The sequence below is a fragment of the Equus asinus genome, chromosome 22 (assembly GCF_041296235.1).
Source record: "Equus asinus isolate D_3611 breed Donkey chromosome 22, EquAss-T2T_v2, whole genome shotgun sequence".
In the NCBI taxonomy this organism is placed as follows: Eukaryota; Metazoa; Chordata; class Mammalia; order Perissodactyla; family Equidae; genus Equus; species Equus asinus.
The window spans coordinates 34,760,255-34,784,186 of record NC_091811.1 but is presented as its reverse complement, the minus strand read 5'-3'; the positions used below and the strand labels follow the sequence as shown (position 1 = coordinate 34,784,186).

The following is a 23,932-nucleotide window of genomic DNA, read 5'->3' as shown; positions in this document are numbered from 1 at the left end:
AAGGCCATGTAAAATTATTTGCCATACGTACATCCAGTACAAAGTAGTGAACTTGTCATTAGTTATGTTTTGGTGTAGTGTTCTAACTGGAATTTGCAGAAGTGTGAAAATTCTGCACATCACACTGATTCTTCCGCATGGGCTCAAAATACCACCCCATAGGCTCAGTCTGATTTGCCACATGGCTTTGACCCCATCTTTGATGCTAGTGAACAAAGTCAAGTAAATGTGACTTACTGCAGGCCTACCAAACGTAGAAGGGGTGTGGGGGCCCACTGCTGTGGTTTTGTAGTGACACTGACATCCTAGCCCATGCAGACATGTTTTCTCTTTCCCCTCCTTCTCTGGAAGAATGTGATTTCTATCTCTGCAAAAATCTGTCATCTCTATTTTGAGTTATTTTCCATTGAAAAATGAAATTGATTATCCATCTGTCAAAGGAAAATTTGCTTGCTCACTGCCTAGGTCTAGACATTATGAATAACCTGTAATATCACGTCTTGGTTACATCTCAGAATGCTGTGATTTTACGTAAAAGTAGAACTGGCAGGATGAGAGGGATAAAGCTTAATACATACTATGCACGTTCTTAGAGTGATGTGGCCCGTGCTGGTCATTGTAACCGAAATAGATTTTCGACTGTTTATAAACTTAAAACAACTAATTGAAAGCAAATATACTTTGATGAGATTTAAGATGAAATTATAATGTTCATGAATCACAATTCTTTAGATCTCCTGAAATGTCCATATGCTGACACTCAATTGTTATTAATAGCAAAAGTATGTAATATGGGAATCCAAATAAGAAAAATAAAACACATATTTTGCTCTTACCTTAAGTCATGTTGACACCGTACATAAATCAGACAGAATTTGGGAATGTTTTATCCAGCATTCATCATGAATCAAGAGTCAATAGTAGGAAGACACATCGTTAGGCAATGCCTTCTGATGTGGATTGAGGAAGTCACTTATAGTCATTGGGTTTCTTTTATTCTCCTTTTCACATAAACCAGAAGGTAGGAGGTAGACCCATTTTTGGCTCCCAGTATTATTACCAATTTGATGGATTCTGCTCTCTGAGTTCTTTAAAGCTCTTTAAGAGGAACACGGCACATGGACGTGTGATACGGGATAAATAGCACTGGACAGAAGCAAGAGAATTAAGCTTGTGATTAAGAGTTTCCTAAATGCGTGTCCTTATATGTAAAATGAGAAGCTTGGCTTAAAAATTCATTGCTCTTCACACTTGATTTTTAAGCAGCAGAACTTTCTATAAAAGAACTCTTTCCTGGAATCCCAGTACACAAAACTGATAAAAGTAGAATTATTCTGAAGTAAAATCCAGGGCCCCATTTGGCTCATCCAAATAAAATGATCATTGTAGATGACCACTGAGGTTTTTCCAATTCACAAGTTCTGATGTTTTGTATTAATTTCAACCAAAGTTATATTAGGACTAAAGAGCCAATTCATGTGAAAAGGGGACATCCTCTGATTTAGGTAGAGTTAGTCACATGCTCCTCTGGGTAGGGAAGATCTGTTCCAAGTCAGTTTCCACACGCATGGCTAGGTGAACATGGGGTGGGCAGTCTAGATGGTGGTTAAGAACGTGGAATTTAATGTGAGAGAGACTTTGGCTAGAGTATGGACTCAGCTATTCACTAACCACAACCTTGAGTAAATTATTTAATCTCCCGAAAATTTACTTTTCTCATCCATAAAATGAGATGGAAAATGGCATCTACTATTTGGGGTTACTGTGAGGATAAATGAGGTAATAAGTTTAAAGCTTTTGGCACAATGATGTTGGCGTGCAGTGCTTGAGCAAAGGGTGAAAGCTCATTTAAACACCAAGATGTTTGCTGAATGAATGAACGAATGGTTATAGAACTGATTTTCTGTCTCTGACATCTGGAATATCTTTATGTTTCATTTAATTCAGTTTTAAATATTAAAATTTAGCTTTGCTAAAGCAGATTATTTGCCACTGGAAATAATTCTGATTATGTTGCAGTTCCATAACTTTTGAGGGACTAACAAAAAATGGGGTACTAACATCACACAAACAACTTTCATTTAGAGAACAAAGTTACCGTTGAGACCCACTGGGTTTTGTCCATGAACATAAAACACCCTTGATAAGTGGGATTTCGGAGCAGTGATTCTCAAGCTTTGGCTTTGTCAGAATCACCTTGCTGAAGCACAAGTTGCTGAGACTATCCACGGTTTCTGATTCAGTAAGTCTGAGGTGGGGCTTGAGGATTTGCATTTCTAACACGTTGCTGGTAATGCTTATGCAACTGGTCTGGGGAATACACTTTGAGCATCACTTCTTTAGAGTAAAGACGACGGTGGTTAAACTCATGTTATTTGGAGAGCAGAAGTTAAATACAGAATGGTAATGAAAAGGCGTGCACCATATACAAAGGAATTACACTGGCTATAAGTTTGAGTTCAACAGTAATGATAAAATTTGTGATTCTTTCCGAGTATTTGATTGTTTCTCTCTAATCTTTTTAAGGTGAATATACTTTTAATATTCAAAACAGAAGCGAGTTTTTTGTACAATGTTGGTTGTATTAATAAGTGTATTTATAAGCTATCCCTGCACTGTTAGCTTTTATACTGAAACTTGTTTTCTTGCTTTTGTTGTAGTATGGAAGAGAAGAGAGCAACTGGACAATCATAGTATCCTGAATGGAACATACAGGATATCATCCGTGTGCTATTGGGACAGACTGTCGCATTTGAATTATGATAGATTTCTTTGGCTACCTGTCTTTAGTTGTGCGTAATGTAGTTTGTATAATCAGTGTTACCAGGGTGATTGTTTCCTCATGCCAGAGAACATGAATTGCAATCATCAAACGGTGTTTTGTAAACTTCAGAGTAGAAGCTTACCTTACCTTCTCTTAGAAAGACGATAATGTAAGCCTTGTAGCATAGAATTTTCCTCAGTAATCCCAGTGCCTCCCTTAGTACTTCACTCCGATACAAAAATCTTTGTTTATTCTTTAGTAGCAGTTATGATCTGCTCCTCAACCAAATGAGTTTTTTGTGTTTGAAAGCTGCTTTGAGTCAATTTCATAGGTAACATTTCCTGTCACAAGTCTCCATCCTCAGGAAGTGTTTTGTGTTTTTTTTAAATCAAGACTTGGAAGAACTGGATTTCCTCCCATCACATTTTTTTCCAGACCCCCTAAGTCCGTCATAAGGTAAATCTCTCCCTTCTTCCTGATGTCACAGTCTGATCCAAGCTCACTTTGTGCATCAGCAAGACCCGTGCACATGTCCACCATTGCCCTTTCCACATTGTATTCCTGTTGGCTGTTTGTCAGGCTCCACTACAAGACCGAGGGTCTTGTGCCTTAGAGATCTTTCTATCCCCCTGCCTGGCACATAATAGATACTCACTAAATAACGAATGAGTGAACATTTATCTTCTATAGAAGCGTACCTTCTTTGTTTCTATATTATGAAACCTCTTTATTAGAATTTGTGATTGGTTCTGACATTGCTTATATTTACCTCATACTGTCTTTATTTTCCATGGACTGCTAAGTCATTAGAGATACTTAGAGGCATAATTTTTTGGAGGAATTATTTCATATTTGAAGACTGTCTTGGAATTGAAGTAATAGCTCTAGAGAGGTCATGATATCATACCCACCAAATGGAAATAATGTATGTTAAGTGTTAAATACATTTATGTGAAGTGTTAGGTACAAAACAGATCATTATGTTTCGTTTTTTGGTAGAAAGCAAAGAGATATACTCTGGTTTTTAGACTCTGGTTTTGTGTGTGCTCATTTCTGTTGAATGGGGGTTGGATGAGCACATGGTTAGGGTACAGGGAGAGCAATTACAGACAATATTTTCCTCGTTTAGGAACTGTGAGTTAAAATTGTATCCTGGGTTATCTAGGGGAAAGTCAAATCTTGATAGAAAACATTTACCCTTGGAAGGTCAGCTCTCAGACATTATATTTTGGTTTCCTTCAGTCCTGATAACTTTCATCTTGCTGGTCATATTTCATTCTCTTTTCAGAGCAAGGAAAAAAACATTCGAAAAGTTTGATGTGTTGGAGAAATTTCCTTCAGGCATGTAGCAGCACATAGTAAATGGGGCTTTGATTCGTTTCCAAGACTTTTGGCCATTGGGTCTTTTTAGATAGGAATGGTAAAGTGAAATTAGGGAAGTATAAGATGAAAAGGAATGGTAAAAATATCTTTTAGGGGGCTTTTAATTGGTGATCTGAAGTCTTGGGAGAGTCCCTTGTTCTTTTCAGGCCTCAGGTGATGTAACATGTCTTCCTCACATGTTCACCAAGTAGCATTTGAAGGGGTTGCCTTGGCTAAATCTTGTGACCTCCTTTCTAATATAGAAGTCTAGAAAAGACTTCTAGGTAATTCTAACCTGTCAAATAGCACATAATAACTGGACTCATTCCTATGAGAAATGGAAATCATTTGTTTGCCATAAATACATTTTATACTTTGCATCTCTAAATTGAGTACGGCAAGACATGTCCGTTGTAAAAGTTAGAGAACACTATGTCTTAACATTATGTCTGTATCATTTCTCTCATCAAACCATAAGAGCATTTTAAGCCCTTCTTGTTAGACACAGTGAAGACTAAGGATAGCCATTTTAAAAAACTGAAGATGTCCTAAAGCAGAGAACACAATCTGCCATTCTCGTGTAAGTAATAAGACAGGAAATTGACCTTGACACTGACTTGTTAAATAGATTTAAAAGGAACATCTGCACATCTTTTTTCCTTGTGCACTATTTGTTTAATTGCAGTGGATTAATACAGCAAAAGTGGCACATTATAACTAGGCAATTATCCATTCTTCAAGACTTAGTTATTGTAACACTAATTGATCATTTAAGGCATAAGATAGTCTAGCATTAGGAACATGTGAGGCTAATCTGCTCAAAAAGATCAACAAATTAATATTGTTGCTGATATTTGCATAATTGGCTGCAATTATTTAATGTTTAATTGGGTTGATCAAATGAGATTCAGCAATTCACATGTGCATGAATATAAACAGAACTGGTGGCACTTAAAATGATAATGATTAACTTATTTTGCATGCTTCTTCCTCCCACTTTTTGCAGTTATCACATTTCAGACCAAGTTTATCAGCTTTTTCCAAAACACATCAGTGGAAACTAAGATTTTAAGACAAAGTGTTCAGACATAGACGAAACCAGAGCATTTCCTAAAGATAGTTGCTGTTAGAAATTTTCTGTGTTACAGTCATTTATTAAGGATTCAACTCATGATACACCAAAAGAAGAGTCAACTTCAAGGATGTCTACCATGTTCTCTAGGACCTGCAGGTGGCAGGAGTGAATAAACTAATGATACCTGTTTAAAGTTTGCTGTCAAAGTACAAAGGAAAAGGGAAAGAGAAATAAATGGAAAACCTTGTTAGGGAATCATGTTTTTTTCTACCTGGTAAACACCCTCTATTCTTTTCTCGAAAGATTGCCATAAGAAAAAAATAAGACCAGAGGTAGCAGCAAGAAGGCACACTGTAACATCAGCTATATGACGGGCGATGTCAGTGCTCCTGAAGATAGGGAAGCCTACGTTATACACTCGGGGTTGAAGTTCTTCATCGTATCGCTTTTGTTGCTTGATATAATTGTACCTAAACAACTGGTCTTGCTTTCCTCAAATCGGAGCACTCTTGGGCACTTGAAGGCAATTAATGAGTATATCTTGGTCAAACGAATTGTAGGAGCCCTTTATTACAGCTGCAACTACAGCTCTGATTTAGGGAGTTTATGCTATAAAATCAGCTGCCAAATAAGCTTATTTATTTTCCCTATTCCCACTCGGTGCTCAGTCACTGTACTCCTTTTCCTTAAAAAGTTTCTTGTTAAAATTGTATGTTCATTTCACCCTCATGATCGAGGAAAATGATTTTTAAGCAGCAAACAACAACCTTCACTCACTTTCCTTGAATTGATATTTTCTAAAATATTTAGAGCAATAAACATTCATCAGATGCACTAAAGCAAGGGGGTTAGAGAAACATTGTAAGGATCCCTTAGTATCCTGATTCTAAAGATGATCAGAGAATTCTTCCCTAGAATGTGAATTTCTTATGTGGAAATGCAGAAACTTAAGTTATAAATAGTAATGCTGGCAAGTAATTTTAGTGGACACTTTATAACACCTGTCACTTTGTTTTGCCACAAGTGGAATTTGTTCAGCTGTTTTCCAGATATATCCCCCGAAAAGGAGGCAAAGGGTCCCAGCTTTTCAACAAGCATTACCTATTGATAGGTATCATGGAGATTATAGTCAATTTGATAAATGTTGATTGAGTGCCCACAGATGTGCATGTAACACGACTAGCAGTAGGGAGTAGGAAGTTAGTTTTAGAAAATCAATAGTATATAGACATTACCCTCATGGAGTTTATACTCTGCTACTTAAACAAATTTTTAGATGAAAAGCAGTATTTAATACAGTTAGATCATAAGGAGTCGAAGACCAGAGCACATCTCTTACTAAGAAATCACAATGAGCATTTTCATCTCATTTTTTAGAGAAATTTGTCATTTTTTTAATTCTTTCTTTCCTCTGTGTGAAACTACTTGGCCAGGCTAGTATTTAGAGGTTGTTCAGTCACTGCCTACATGGCGTGACTCACCTCCTGGTTTGCTGCTTACTACCAACCTAGTACGTTTGTTAACTGCGTTCTTTTGGAGCAATGTTAAGTTGTCGTGGTCCATCTAACAACAGAACACCTCAAATTATGGCATCCTTGCTGATCTTCTTAAACTCAACGTCAGATACTATTGAAATAAACAAAGAAAATGTTCCTAGAGTGAATTTTTCTGGAAAATGTCTATTATGAATCAAACTGTTTTGAGTGTTTGCTTGAAAATGATGGATCTAGCTACTCAGAAAATAGCAGGTGGGAGACTAACTTGAATATAACAGTAATTTTTCACAGTTTGAGGTTTTAAAAGCAAGGCCGTTTAAAGTATTTCAAAGAGATTCACTTTTATCCTTGCCAAAAAGCCCTATATGAAAGTAGAAGAAAGTGATTGATTTTTCATCTTTAGCATACATACCGTAATAAAAGACTTCTCAGATATTAATTTGGGGAGGTTGATAAAGAAACATATCAACAGGATATAGTAGTGTTTTTGGGAAAATAATTCCCTGGGATCAGATATATGTAAACATATTTCCTTTAATGAATGATAAAGGCATGAAATTCAGTCTTAGAAAGAAAATGAAGTGGTCTTTAAAATCTGCAGGATGCAATTATTGATGTTTTAAGTAATCTTGTTCTGTGTGAAAGTATATTTTTCATACCACAATAGGCCCAGTTAATAAGGCCTAAAACTTAAGTTGCATAGTGTTCAATTTATGGAATCCACTGTTGGGATGGTAAGAATTGACCATGAGCTGCGGTACGGAGATGAGCGAAAGTGTAGTTTCATTGACAGATTTCTCTGTGCATCCACTCTCACAATGGCTAGGTTCCTTGTTACGTATTATTGAATTATGGAGAAAATTTTAATTAGAGATGTCAGAGGAAGAACAACCGAAGGTAGAGAAAGAAAGGAATGATAGAGGGGGAAACATCAAACTTGCTTCTTTGTTGTCCAAAGGAGCTTTTTCCTCACTCTGCCAGCCATGGGGATCTTCAGCTTTCAACATAGTGCCAAATACAAATCATGCCAATTAGGAAGTGACTAAGTATAGTGGCCAATTCCTCAGATACTAGCATTAGGCCATGATCTTAAGGTAATAATCTGAGGACTGTGTTAACATGGAAACCACTTTAGATTGCTACCAATTGGGATAAGACTTTATAATTGCATAGTCTGTACTATCTATTGTGTCATTTCTTCAGCCATTTTAAGATCTGTGAGGCTGAATAAAAGAATAAGTGACAGGGAGTAGATTATGATTTTTTTTTCCTTTAGAAATACTATTTATTACCATCACTCTTTCCTTGGTGAAGGCTAACTGATTTGGAAATTAGTTGAATATTATCATTTAGTTTTGAAGTGAATATTATCATTTATGGTCATTAAAGTCATTCTCAGGGTTAAGAAAGGAATGCAAATATCTGCCTCAGTATCTTCTTCACTGATAAGTTTTTGAAGAGTGAAGGAATTCTATCAAGAGTATGGCTGGAAATAGATTTTTGGATCAAGTCTGAAAAGTAAGCTAGCTCATCTGTAAATTCTGGATGTTTCTCTGATGACGTATGAGAATGAATGATCTTGCAATGCACCCAGTTAGCTAATACAGGGAGCCCAACCCACTGTTCTGAAGAATTTGTGCTTACTTGATTTGGTGGCTGAGAGAAAATGAGTAGTTTGAGGAAGTCGTTTTGAAATCAGAATTTATTGACAGAAACAAGAGAATATCAGCTTACCTGTGGAAGTTTTAGTACGTGTTCTCTTGCATCGAAATCTGATTGTAATGAAAAATGCCAGCCATTGCTAGTCTCAAGTTTCTCTAGTTGTGTAGTGATTCTTGAAATTCCCTTTAAGAAAAATCAAGTAGAAAGAAATAAACACTTTGTAAATGTCTTGGCTTTCATGCGAAATTAAAGGTAATGTTAAAAGGATTTAAGCTCACTAAAAATTATTAATGGAAATGTGGAAAATATAGTGGGTAAAGGAAACTACCTCGTTCTTCGAAGGTTTTGTAGAAGCACAATTAAACATTCTAAAATGACTTTGTTATATATGAACCATCTGGTGTGAAAGAACTCTATATTTATAATGTCTAAAGGACCTGGAATAATTGTATTTTGCTGGAAATAGACACATTCTTTATTGTTTGCAGGTTTCTCATCAAATCTTTAATTATGCACTTTCCGTCATCAATAAAACAATTTAAAGGAATCCTGTTTGTCTAGTGTCTTGAAATGGGCATTGTTGGACACATGAAACAATGGAACTTAATTACTGTTTTTATGATGTTCCAACGTTTTTGGTCATGAGATGTAAATGTAGTGTGGTATCTTTAAACCAAAATGACACTGAGAGAGTGAAAAGAATCGAACACACCGGAAAGACCTGAAACCATGCAAGGAGATAGAGTCTTAATATGTCTCATATTTTCAAACTTTGGGTAAGAAGTGCAATGGGCATTTAGGGATTGCTCTTTCCCCTGGGTATGGATGTGTCTAGTAAAATTTAGCTTTGTCTTTTGAATTTTGCACAGAATGAGGAAGAGATTACTTCTTCCCACTGTCATAATGAATTTACCTCACTGATAAGCCAATACACCCATATGTGGCTAACTAGCTTTAGAATAAAAGACACTATGTAAAGTGAAAGGTATTTAACGTAAACGTAGAGAACAGCAATGATGTGTCTTTTTAGTCAAACCAGGCCTTGTATAAATTGCCCTCATAAGCGCATATCTTTGAAAGAATAAGGCCAAATACAGTATATGTGAGGGTCATATGTTTCATGTTCATTTCCTTATGGGTTGTCCCTGTGATTGGCAAGCGCAGCAAAATCTAAGGTTTTTCAAGGAGTTACTGTAAATGGAACTTAAAAACGTCAAAGTGCTCAGTGACCCTCTTCTCCAGACCCTGTCAACCTGTGAAAATACTGGCCTTTATCAAGATCTTTATCGAGAAGTTGAGTGCAGAGTTTGGAAGGTCCAAGTGGAGGTTATTAGTCAAGTTCTGTTACAGGGTCGATGCTCAAATCCCGCAAGAGTGACAAAGATAGATCTGTCATTCCTGGGGTGATGACACACATTCACTGGAGCTCAGAGGATTTATCAGTTGAGACAGCAGTCTCCTTCAGGGTAGAAAGTGTCTCTTCTACATCGGTTTACTAACAATCCAAAAAAAAAGGGTGGGAGGAAGGGGGAATTTTCAACCTTTATAATTATTTTTCTGCTAAGCTGATTCAATTTGATCTTAAGCATATTTTGAAAATCAAGAATCTGATTCCACGTATGTGGCAGATCATGTTGCCTTACACCGTGATAGCTTATCTTTAGATGAAATGCTCTATTGTAGCCTGACTTTATCTGTACTGGTGATGACTTGCAGGATTACATTCCAGTAACCAAAAAACCCACAGCCAAGAAGTAGACACTTCCTATGTCTATGTAGAACAATCACTGGGCTTATTCTCTAGCCAGGTCTGGATGCAGTTGGGACAGTGTTGACTGAAACCCATGGTCACTCTCTCCAAAGGTCTTTGTCACTAAGTCAATAGGAGTTTTGAAAAGTCAATGAGATTAACTCATGAAAAAAGTTTAGAGCTGCATGATTTAGGCTGATTGCATCCCAAATGCAGCGTACCTATTTTTAAACTGAACTGATTAAATTAAAAAGCAATTAAACTGCATTTGTTTTAAAATAGCTACAATAATCTGGTAAACATTTCTCATCAGTAATCATAATGATAAACAAAAGTGGTGGATGCTTTAATCTCTGGCTTCTTCCAGCCATGGCTGGAAGTAACAAAACCTCTTTCTTAACATGCAGTTTGCCTAATCTTTAAGAGGACGGTTAAAAGCCATCAAATGACCCTATGATCTTAAACAGTTACTTAAACTGGTAAAAAAAGAAAAAATGGAGATCATAATAGTACCAGCCTCATGGGTTATAAGGATTAATGAGTTAATATTGTGAAGCGTTTACAACATTTCATGTGTAAAGTGTGAGCTGATAGAATTTTATTAAAAACAGATGCACCCAAACACGGAGAGGAGCTAATAGATGCTTCACAAAAATGCTGTGTGAAGCAGCTGTAGTGATCAGCTCCTCCTACGCCTGGTGGAGGTGGTGACAGTTCCTAGATCCAGAGAGCACATTCTTGCCACAGGACTGGTGGCAGAATTTAGCTTCCCCACACTGCTTAGGATGAGTTAGGAAAGTGTGATCTACTTAAGCTTGGAGGAAAAACCTAGGGCTAGGGGCCAGCCCCGTGGCTGAGTTGTTAAGTTCATGTGCTCCACTTTGGCAGCCTGGGCTTCCCTGGTTCGGATCCTGGGCACAGACCTAAACACTGCTCATCAAGCCATGCTGTGGTGGCATCCCACACAGAAGAACTAGAATGACCTACAACTAGATGTACAGCTATCACTGGGGCTTTGGGGAGGGGAAAAGAAGAGGAAGATTGGCAACAGATGTTAGCTCAGGGCCAATCTTCCTCACCAAAAAAAAAAAGCATTAAAAAAAAAGGTAGCGCTAGATTAAGCAATGATTGATAAAATTATTAAGAAATAATTAGATGTTTTTAGCTTTTAGAAGTATGAGTTAAATTCCATGTTTCACATGAATACAACTGTGATGATTAATTTTATGTGTCAACTTGACTAGGCTGTGGTGCCCAGTTATTTGGCCAAACAACAGCCTAGATGTTGCTGTGCAGAAGGTATTTTTTAGATGTGATTAATATTTAAATTGGTAGAATTTGAATAATACAGATTACCCTCCATAATGTGGGTGGGCCTCATCCAATCAGTTGAAGGCCTTAAGAACAAACAGGGGTTTCCCAAGGAAGAAGAAATTCGACCTTAAGACTGCAATATAGAAACCCTGCCTGAGTCACCTGCTTGCCTGGCCTGCCTTGCAGATTTCAGACTCAAGACTGAAACATCAACTCTTACATGAATTTCCCACCTGTTGGCTTGTCCTGCGGATTTTGGACTTGCCAGATCCCACAGCTGCATGAGCCAATTCCTTAAAATAAATCTATCTCTCTTTCTTTATATATGCATAAAAATATATTACATATTATATAATGTTATATGGTATATAATATTTATGTTATAATATATTATATATCATATGTATATATTATATAGCTTCTGTATATATTGGTTCTGATTCTCTATAGAACCCTGACTAATACAACAACAAACAACATTCTTACTTAACAATATCCCCTTCTAAGGAAGAAAATCATGTGCTGTATTATTCCCTTCAGACTCCGGTATCTAACCTAAGGCTTGCCTAGTGTACAAAAAATTGTTAATTGCATAAGGCACCAGCGATAGTTGGTGTAGTTGTAAACATAGTGCCTAAGAGAAAATAAGAATTCCAGGACTAGAAACGTCGCACAACCCAAGCCAACTAAATGAAGGGAAACATCACCAGTGAAATTTCAGGTATTAGTGAGGGAAATATTTTTGAGTGTTGAGCCATCAAATGCCCCATAAAATATGTTAGCTTTGTGTTTCTGGCCTGAATCTGTGCCCTGAGAATGCAATGTAGCCAAAAGTAAATGGAAAGAACTCTTTTTCTGGTATAATTGAGGGATGGATTATTTTGTCAGGTAAACAGCCATCCTGATGATAAAAATCCGTTTCCTAGATTTGCTAAATGTATGGCTACCGGGACCATCATGGGTGTCATCTGGACTCTGCTGACGCCACACAGCGTGACAACCAGGTTCAACCTCACACTTACTGATGCTTTCACTCCCACGCTCCATTTAAGAATCCTCTTTGTAGTCATTTGGCCTTTTATTTGCCTATCTTCCCCGTATATCAAAGTTATATTTTGCAAGACAGTTTTTGTAAACTCCTGAATAAAAAGAATAAATCAGTCTGCTGCTCCAACGAGATTTGACAAGGCAATTTCAAAGGCAATAAGAAGCCAAATGAGGTTAAGTGATGGGGACAGAGATCATCCAAAATAGCTTCCCACCAGTTCAGTTCTTCTCACAGAAGGAGAAGGTGATTTCGTATTTCCTATGAGAGGGAAAAGTCTCTTTCTTGGGCTTGCTTTTGTCACAATCACGAGGTTAATGTACGCGTTTTCTGCAAGAGTATTTTCCCCCCAGTTTAATGCAAACTTTTGTTGATGGCAATAATCCTCTTCCTGATACTGTTCAACAAGTGCTCTTGCTAATCACTGATTTGAATGGCTACTAAGGCCACAGACAGTTCTGCTTTTCTACTTCCCCTTTCATCTAGGTTACTTGGAGAACTTGTAATTATTTACGTCAATGGCTGCCTCTCCCACTCACCTAGTTACTCTTCAAAAGATTATATTATACTCATTCTCCTATCTTCCCAGAGCAAAATTCTTTAATCACATATCAATAGTATGTATTAAGCACCCTGCCTAGTGCCTAGCATCTACTAGGTACACAATATTTGACGGCTCCACACCCTCCTTTCTTGAAGCACCACTTAGCCCCAACTATTGAAGACTTCTCGTCTGCAGGCTCAATGTCACTCAGCTCAGGAGTTACTTGGAAACAGGTCTGATAGTGCATTAACAGCTGAGGTTCCAGGGCAGGAAATCAGCTTTGCTGCCCTACGCCCAGCATCTGGTGTCTCTTGGATGAGTCACTGGGTCCCACCAATCTTTCTCCCTAACCCTCAACCTGCATGTCCATCCCTCCTGATCAACTGGATTTCTGCCCTGGTAGTTCTTTGTAATAGGCACTCTGCTCAGAGCCTCGGTGCATGAGACCCACCTTCTCAAGCCTGGACTTTGTCTCTTCCCAACCAGATTAAGATGGGTCTGGTTTCAATCTAGATTGACACCTTTGGAACAAAATCATTGCCTCTTTCTCAGTTATGGTTATTGCTGGACTTCATCAACCTGACTGTAACTCTTCACTATTGAAAATGGTCTTGGCCTAGTGGTTAAGTTTGATGCACTCCACTTCCAAGGCCTGGGTTTGGTTCCTGGGCATTGACTTACACCACTCATCAGTGGCCATGCTGTGGCAGCAACCCACATAGAAAATAAAGGAAGACTGGCACAGATGTTAGCTCAGGGCGAATCTTCCTCAAGCAAAAAGAAGAAGATTGGCAACAGATGTTAGCTCAGGGCAAATCTACCTCACCAAAAAAAATGGAAAAGAGAATTGTCTTGATTACACCTGAGTTTGCCATAACTCCTTGGACATGGTAATTTGGACTAATCCCTACCTCCTCCTCCACAGGGTGGAGGCTTGCCTGACACTGCTCTCGTCTGCCAACTTGCTCCTGAGGTCTCAGTTTGCAAGAAGAGCTCCCTCTTGGTCCAAAGAGACACAACCATTGAGCAGTGAAAATCATCCTAGCTTGCTGTTGTAGGCTTAATTTAATTTAATTCATGTTTTTCAGAGACCGTCTCTTAAAATCTAAAAGAGGACCTGCTGGATGAGTTTAGAAATTATCTAAAACCTTGCTACTCAGAGCATCATTACCAGACCAGCCAGCATGAGCATCTCCCAGGGACTTGTTAGAAATAGTCTCAGGCCTTCCCCAGACCTACCGAATCTGCATTTGAACAAGATGATTCATCTCCACATGCAAATTTGAAAACGCTGATCTAAACACATCATAACAGAGCCAAATCAAAAGGAAGTACTCCTAAGAAAGTATTGAGAGGTTGGAAGCAAGTTTCATTTGAAAAGCAGAATCAATTTCATAAATAAAGGCATCAGTTCTGAAATTGAAGTGATTTTACATCACGGCATTCAAGGAGGCCTTGAGTTTGCTCAAAACCCAACATACACAGGTTTGATTATGAAATGTGCCTCCTAAATTGCTAATTCTGCCTGAGTTTTCTCCTGGCACTTCCTTTCTGTCTCAGTCTCCTGTGAGTGAATTATCATGGCGGTCTCGGTGAAAATTACCACACAGGAAACAACAGGAGACTCTTAATTACTGAATTCCTGCACACTATTTAGAGCCATTGTAGAGCCTCTGGGCATATACACACAATTAAAAAGATAAACAAGATACTCAGCCAAGTCGCAGCTGTTCTTAAGTTTCTTGGAATACTAACCTAGATAAGTGCTTCCTTTTATATGAAAGTAAGTTCTCTGCCAATGACCGTTGGTTGGCTGATAACCTGAAGGACTTGGTATTCTTGCAAGTTCCCGCAGGGGTGGTGCTGGGCCCAAGTGATCCTAGTGAGTTATTGAGCTACCCTTCTCCAGTTCTGAGTGCAGTAGGTTTCTTAGAACCTGAACTTAGGGTGCTGAGAGTCAAGTCAGTGGAGTTCAGCTTCTACCAGAAACATGGTTCTTTGTTCTGTTTGTAGACCGGAAGTAATTCTTACATTGCGCTGGACCACGTGCAACTCAGCACAGATGAGGAACTGATTCCTTTTTAACTATCACCAGAACGGGGAAGCAGCTGACCCTTTGAGGAGATCATTCTATTGTTTAAAGTGTCAGGAATTTCTTTTTCTCTACAGTCTAAATCCTTTTTGCTGCCAGTAGAGATATTTTCATATTCCATCTACAGACAGACATCTAAAAACAAGAATAATTTTCCCCATATCATATCCTTCCATATGATAGAATATTATTATTCCGTTATCAATAATTTTCACTTCTCTAGGTGAAGTTGCAATTCTCCTCTTTGTGTCTCATTTCTTCTCTTTAACTTTTGTGCTTGTTCTCTTGAGCCTCTCAAAGCTCTCAGCTTCTCTCGCCCTTCAGCCTCCAGACCTGGACAATGAGCTTTAGCGGCATTCTGGTCAAAGGAGTGGACACAGTCCTTTTAAGTGGGATTCCTTTTATTCTCCCCGATGTGATGCTCATTGCACTACATTACTTTACTCCTCCTAGATAATCAATTGCAATTACTTCTTCTGTGTTTTTTTTCTTTTCAGCCATGGTGATTGTCCCCACTGCCCCTCATCACCCTTAAGATATTTTCTCTAGTTCGCCCATAAATATCATTTTGAGCTCTACTTCTAACTCGCAGATGTTCCATTTGCCACTAAAATGAAATTTAGTGTTACCAGTGACTAAATAAAGAGAAAAATCAAGGAAGTTGTGTAATGCTGGGCAACAGACTGAAGTCAGGAGTTCTGGATTTGAGCTTCTGACCCCCTATCTCCTCCACCAGCTCTGCCAGCTGGCTGCATGACCTTGAACAGATTAACTCTTCTAAAAAGAAGGGCTTCAGTTAGTTGATCCCTACAGTCCCTTCTTGTTCGGAGCTTCCTCGACTCTGAGAAATCTGTCATTAGTGGACTCAGTCTTTTCCATGATCGCCTCCCCCTCTCCTTTAATTTTCCTATTTTAAGAGATCTCTTGCTTAAAAATTGCTCTTAGAAGAGAATCTGAAGGGAATCATCTACTTTTAAAAAAAGAAACTATTAAGAAATACACAAAATTGGGGCCCATGATGTGGTGGTTGGGTTCAAGCACTCACCTTCAGCAGCCTGGGTTCGTGGGTTCAGATCCCGGGTGCAGATTTGCTCTGCTCGTCAGGCATTCTGTGTCAGTGACCCACATATAAAAAAGTGGAGGAAGGGGCTTGCCTGGTGACAGAGCATTTAAGTTCATGCACTCTGCTTTGGTGGCCTAGGGTTTGCTGGTTCAGATCCTGGGCGCAAACCTACACACCACTTATCAAGCCATGTTGTGGTAGGTGTCCCACATATAAAGTAGAGGAAGATGGGCACGGATGTTAGCTCAGGGCCAATCTTCCTTGCACACATACAAAAAAACCCCCACAAAATCCAAAGCATTATACAGATTAACACCTTTATCATCCAAGCAACCACCTCTCAACTTTAAAAAATAAAACGTTACCATTAAAGTCTAATCCTCTGGGATTGCAATTCCCTCTCTACCTCTGGGAGGTGACCTCTCTCCAGGACAGTCATTCAGTCTTTAATGTACATTTAAGTCATAGTTCCCCCTATAAGGGATATTGTATTCAAGCATAATCTCTAATAAACTAAATAGTTTACATATACCTTTAGCAGAATTTTTGGCAGACAGAAAAGATGTGAGGAGAAGAGTATCCTTCCCCGGGGTAAGGGCTGGCTCTGAGAACCGTAACATACTTACATTTTGTCCTATGATTATCAACAAATGGATTTTCCTTGTTGCTGGTGCTTTATTTACATATGTAGGGCTCTCTCAACAGTACTAATTCTGATTTTTCTTTCCCATTTTGTATTCACTTTACCTCCTTGTTCATTAGCTTTCTCTTTGGAAATTGAATATAGAAGAATACGGGAATAATAATGTTGTCTACAGCCGAGAGACAAAGAACAACTACTTTCAGTTCCATTAGTTCAACAATGAACTTGTCTAATTTAGAAAAAATCTGTAATTCTGCCAATCCTAGCTGACAGTCACCTACAACAACACTTGGACTTACTAGGCTTTTGCTCTGCCCACAATGTTTCCAACATCATCTCCTGCCTATTCCTTGCTCACCGCCTGCCAGCCCTACTGGCCAACTTCCGTGTTCTCAAATATATGCAGAGCCACCTCCATCCAAGGCCTTTTGACATGCTGTTCCCTCTGCGTAGAATGCCCCCATCCTGCTCTTCACAATGCTAGTTGCTTGTCTTCCTTCGTCTCCTCAGATGACCACCTTGTCTAGAGTGGCATGTAGCACAATTGCAACTTTACTGTGTCCTCCATTGAAATATAAGCACTATGTGGGCAGACACATTTTCTGTCTTATTTACCAATTGCTCACTGTAGTCCCTAGCAATAGGAGGGATTTAATATTCTCTTTTAAAAGAAAAAAGGAATAAAAAGAAAGAAAGAAAGAAAAGAAGGAAGGAAGGAAGAAAGAAAGGAAAGAAGCAAGGAGGAAGAAAGAAAGAAAGGAGGTAGGGAGGAAGGAAGGAAGGAAAGAAGGAAGGAAGGAAGAGGGAGGCAGTGGGTGGGATGTGGGGTGGGGAAGGAAGAAGGAAGGAAAAGAAAGAAAGAAAGAGAGAGCACACACTTTCTTTATGCATAAGTCTTTTGCCATTTTTAAAAATTAACTCATGGGGGGCTGGCCCTGTGGCTGAGTGGTTAAGTTTGCGTGCTCCCCTGCGGGCGGCCCAGTGTTTCGTCGGTTCAAGTCCTGGGCACGGACATGGCACTGCTCATCAAACCACGCTGAGGCGACGTCCCACATGCTACAACTAGAAGGACCCACAACGAAGAATATACAACTGTGTACCGGGGGGCTTTGGGGAGAAAAAAGGAAAAAAATAAAATCTTAAAAAAAAAAAATCAACGCATGGAAATATTCCTTGACTGTTGTTCTGAGTCTTTGCCACAATGATTACTATTGCATGGTAGATTGGACATTTCTTCGTTAAATGATCAGTTTGAAAGAGAATCTTGGTGTTTTCAAGTCTTTTAAAAAGATGTAAAGCACTAGCACTAGCACTAGCAGCCAACCATCTTTGGGATCCAACTGTAGATTAAAAAACAAAACCAAAAATTTTAACTTCAAGATAATTATAGATTCACATGCAGTCACAGGAAATAATTCACAGGAATCGTGTATATCCTTCCCTCAGTTTCCCCCAGTGGTAACATCTTGCATTACTATAGTACAACATCATAACCAGAAAACTATTGTTTTTAACAAAGTGACAGGTTTTTTTTCAATTCCAATTCTTTATTCATTCTCCATCTCTTTCGCTAAAGGGTTTGAGGTAGTTTATAAAAAGGACAAATATAATACCATTATTTTAAAATTGATTACAAAGGAGAAAACCAGGTTAATAGCAGATAAAATATGTTAACTCTTGGGGCTAGTTCAAAGTTTATAACCTGGTTCTCTGCAAAGTCAACAGATTCTAATTAATTTACAACTGGAAACATACCAGCTCTTCAGAGGGAGACAAAGCCTTTCTGAGTTCCTAAAACAGTAAAAACTTCTCATAAGGGACAACAAAGTATGCTTATAAGAGAGACAGTTTTTACCACCTTCCTTGAATTACAGTGAATGTGACAGGTAGAGAACCACAAAGTTAACTCACTAACTAAATAGCTCTCTGCCGCATGATATTACACCTTATTGTAGAGTTTCAGGGTCAATCACATACAGTTGAAACACTCAGTGCTAGATTCTCACACTTCAACAAACCACACTGCATTATTAAACTCTTACGGGTCAATCACAGGTGATAGGCAGTATGGTAATAATTAGAGCTATTCACAAATATTCTGGCTTTCCTCATTCTGGGCCCCTGTTAAGACTGCCATTTCCCGCCCCCTTGTAGTTAAGCTTGGCCAATGACTTGCTTCAGCCAACGAAATGTGAGTGGAAGTGACATGTTTCACTACCAAGTGGAAGCATTTAATTGGTGGTGCTCAACTGCAAACATTTTCCCTGCTTCAGTGATCATGGGATCATGAGTTAGCATGAAGCCTCTGTCATCCTGGGGCCCTCAGAGACTAAATTAACTGGAGACCCCTGCTGATCTATGTTGGACAGACATGTTGCCTGAATAAGAAATAAACCTGGATGGAGTCATTGAGATGTGGCAATTGTTCATTATCGTAGGTTAACATACCCCATTCTTGGTTGTTAGAGAAAATGAAATCCTTTAAAATATATTTATTTGATTATTCTATCAAGTCAGGTTCTATTTCCTGAGGCTAGATATGTCCATTTCCTCCCACAGATGAGTGTGCAAAAGGCAGGTTACAGTATCTATAAATCCATCTCTCCACCAATTTACCCCTAAGTGTGATTTACCTCTTGTTTGCTCTGAAAATAATACTCCCATGACACTCTACTAAAAATCTCTAGCAACACATTGAAACTTTGGGAACATCTCATGACTAGTCCCATAAGAACTAGATAACCAGTTAAAGGAGAATAGCAGGTCATTAAAACCCTAACCTAGAGGGTCAAGTGACACAATAGATGGAATGAAGTTGGCTGTGCTTGCTTTTGGTATTCCTCACATCTGCCATTGAGGTGGGCTGCTTCCTACCCTTCATCCTTACAGGCACTGCACACTCTTTGGAGATAAAAGGAAGAGGAGAAAGGTACTCACACGAAGCATTTTTAATTATCTGTTAATTGGATGAAATGGCAATTAAAGCGCCTAAAGGCCCAATGCATATTCATAGATTGTCTTCAAAGGGTACAATTACCAAAGCCGATGAAAAAGATTAAGAGTTAATATTGGATTGTGATTTGGGGCGGAGGAGGGTGAGGCACGTTCAGATATCTTCCTCCAAAAAGCTGCTAAGATTAATTTGTCTCTCTGCTTTTATAAGATAATGTGTGGTGGTACAATTTGCCTGGGAGCATAGCGTGTTTGTCAAAGGAGCAAGTTCCACAGTGGGTAGTCATTGGCAATTTTCCTGATTGCTCTAGGTGTACAATACTCTAGAGATGCAGGATGAATTTTTACCCAATGTAAAAGTTGAGTTAATATTTTCCATGATATTCATGTCTAATATTATTTCCATCAGAAATAAGTATTTCTGCTTGTGGTAGAGATTAAATATAATATTCCCTTTGTGAATTTCCACGGGAACATAAAAACAATATTTTTGAAAGCAGTAGCAAAATTTTCTTTCAGAGCTGCCAAAAAGGGTATGGAAAAGAGATTTTGGGATACCATATTGCAGTCCTCCCTTTGCCTTGAAGAATATTTTGACATTTAAGATTTAATGATCAAGTGACAATGCAGTGAGCATAAGTTCAAATTCCACAGGGCCCAGCAATGGATGGGAATTACAGACACTTTATTCTGTCTGCCCTTGTTCTGCTCAGCTGCTGAGGTCAGTGCAGGGGAAGATGTGGAAGGGAAAAAAAGCCACACACATCCCCAGGGCACCCTCTAAGTGCCTGAGTTTTTGTCACTATTTTCCTGCCACTTCAGATAATTTAAGGCAGCTAGTGAAATAACAAATACTCGGTGACCACAGTTTGGAGATTTCCAAAGATAAAAGTATTTTCAGTTGCTTTGTTCGTTGGGTCTGTCTGAAAGAGCTATTGACGTTTTGGAAATTACTTTTTAAATTAATAGACTTTCCTTTTTAGAGCTGTGTTAGGTTTGCAGAAAAGTCAAGCCAAGGTATAGAGACTTCCCATACCCTTTCTCCTCCTATTCCCTTGTTATTGACATATTGCAATGGTGTGGTACTTTTTGTGTTATACAGTTTTATGGATTTTGATAAATGCATAATGTCATGTATCCACCATTACAGTTTCCTATAGAATAATTTCACTGCCCTGAAAATCCCCAGTAAGAGACATTGACTTTTATAGCTATTTTAGAAGTGTGTTGCCAGCCTCATTCCCCTCGGGACACAGTCTAGCTCTACCAGGCTGTATGTTGTGTACTGAAACGGTACTCTGAAATGATGAAAGATGTGTGGCATGACGGTTAAGTGAGTTGGCCCTGCTTTGCTGCAGCCAGGTCCTTTAGTCTCTCTCATCTACGAAATGAGCATAAGAATAGTCCTTAATACATGAGTATTAAATGAGATTATACATGCAAAGAACTTAGAACAGAGTCAGGAAGATAGCAGGTACTCCACACATTGTAGCCAAAATTCTTATTCAAAAAGGAAGATAGGTACAGAACTAAACACACACCCGCAGACGCGCGCACACACACACACACACACACACGAGTACAAGTTAAATTAGGAAAATCCGAATAAGATCAGTGAACTGGATCAATGTCAATATCTTGACTGTGATAGAATCCTACAGGGTCGCAAAATATTACTTATCATTGGGGGAAACAGGGTAAGTGTACCCAGGATCTCTCTGTATTATTGCTTACACGTAGCATGTGAATCTACAATTATCTCAATAACAATTTCAATTTAAAATAATTAAAGCAAGGACGAGAGGAAGAGTCACCTAAGATTCACACGGCCGTTAGATGTGACATCGTTGATCACACCCTGGCTGGGAACCAAAATCGGTTGTCAAGGCCTTTGGGAATACTTGGAGAAATTTGAATATGGAATGAGAATTAAATGGTCTTAGGAAAATTTCTTCTGTATTTTTGTTAGGAGTGACCCAGGTATTGTGGTTATAGAAGGAAAAAAAATGAATTTAGTGCCTCACTTCTCAATGGCCTGAACTTATAAGTCTGTGACAAACTGATTATTAGAAAACCTCTTTATGTAATTCTTTGCTTTAGCGTTATTATAACCACCACCACATTCTCAATGTATGCTCGAAATTTCTAGAGCAGAGACTCAGTAAGCCACAGCAGGCTATTGTTTTGCCCAAGACCTAAGCCTTTAGATACAGCAGACAAAACGTCTTTCTCTAAGAGGGTCACCACCTCTACAGGACGCATCTCAACAAGAGATTATTAATCATACATTATGGTCAGGCTTTCTTCACAAACGAACTACCCAGATAGAAAATGGAACAGCAGGCTCGACTGAGGTTCAGCTTCCTTGAATTTAAATGCCACAGACGGGTTTCCAGCGAGAAAAATGAATGAGTAATTAGTACTCAGCACAGTGATGGCCTGTATATTTCAGACAGCTTCCTTTCAACTGCACTTAGCAGAGGCGGTTAATGTCCCTGTTTGTAAAACACTGTTCACATAAACAGCTGTATCTTGGGAATTTCCTTATTGTCCAACTTTCTGGTTCTTGCAGTTGATGAGTACATTTCCCAGTCTGAAAGTTTGGGGTGTGCCTTTTCACCTATTGAAGATATTCCATTGCTTAGAAATTTTAGATAAAGAACCGCTCTATCTTAGCTTCAAAGAATTGTAATAACATAGGCCTCTTTTTTTCCCTCTAAAGAGCTTTTTGTCGACCAGACTCCTTTCTCCTTGATCGTTTCTGACAGAAAGTTACCAGCATGAACATGCCTGTGGTATTCCTGGAACTGTTCTGTTACGCCAAACTTTTAAAGGTATTTTGAATTCAAATATGAGAATAAGCTCCTGTGGCGAATTTTTACTGTGTATAAATATATATATTTCTAGTCCTATTTTTAAAGACATAAAATGTGTTTTTAAGTGTATGCTTTATAGTTCAGATATTTATGAAAGTACCCTCCATACTCTACTCAATGTGGAAACTCCGAACGCTCGTGGAGTCATTTTTAATAGACTAAATAGAACAGTTAAATCACATACAAGTAACCCAGACCGCTGAATTTAGTTTTTCTCTTGGTTAGCATTGTTTCTTTCAGCAGCTTTACCCATGTGCTATGGGTTATTTCTCATTTGTTCTCAGTGAAAATATTGTCTCCTGCATTAAGGTTTTTTTGGTTTTTGTCTTTTTTTTATCCTAATGATGGGGAGGCGTTTGTTCAGGTGATGGTTTAGCTGTCACAATTTCTCCTCTTGCAAAAAAAAGAGGGGGTGAGAAGTTATTAACAAGAAATCTCTGGGTCCTCTTCAGTTTCCACATTCTATGAATCAATTCACTGTTTGTGCAGAAGAATGTCAAGAAAACTATGGTATCTATCTGATATCTGTTTAAAAATGATGGCTTCTATCTTCCCAACTACTCCTCTCAACTTGAAATGTCCCACTTGGTTTAGCTTTCCCCAGATTTCAGTTTTTCCTGGCACAAAGTTAAGGCTATTTTGGTAAATTTCAGCTTACTTTGCCTTGAAGTCCATTGAAGCTTGAAGGCAGTAATTTTCAGGTAAATAAAATTATCATTTTTTCCTAGGAGTAAATGGACATGAAACAATGAAACATTACTCTGAGAGACGGAAAAGGTGCAACCTACAACTCTATTACGTCAAAAAAGCTTTCAATAAATTGCCAAATGATGGTAGCAGCATTAATTATGCTAGAAAAAATACGGCTCTTTAGGGTAAATCTCCTACCTTTGGACGTTGAAGGTAAGGAGGTTAACTCTATAGTTTTATCTTAGATCTTCTCATTTAGAGCATTTAATTTGAGTTCCTTCCCTACACACACACACACACAGACACACCCCCCCTTCTGTAGTATCACTTAGAAACTAAATATCTTGATTAAAATGTATCAATAGATAGATAAAAGGTAGATAGATGGATAAATAGACCGAGAGATAGATAGATAGATAAAAGATAGATGATATAACCTAGTAAAGTGTCATTTATAGCTTTAAAAATATGGACCATATCAACTATACCTTAATAAAAAATAAATACATAATAAAAATATATGGACCAGTTTGTCATTCTGTGTTTAATATTGACTCTTTTATGACTTTAGTTGAACTACTTGTTCTCATTTAACCTTTATTTA

General features: G+C 38.4%; 1 protein-coding gene across 3 annotated transcripts in view; it reads left to right on the top strand.

Moving 5' to 3' along the window:
• BCAT1 (branched chain amino acid transaminase 1) overlaps positions 1-8,906 on the top strand; it is a 108,832-nt gene extending 99,926 nt beyond the window's left edge. For all 3 annotated transcript variants that reach the window (XM_014832424.3, XM_014832422.3, XM_014832423.3), the window contains exon 11: positions 2,661-8,906. In XM_014832424.3, coding sequence (XP_014687910.1) covers positions 2,661-2,702 — 42 coding nt within the window. In that variant the 3' untranslated portion in view covers positions 2,703-8,906. The remainder of the gene's footprint in view (positions 1-2,660) is intronic.
• Positions 8,907-23,932: the final 15,026 nt, after the last annotated feature.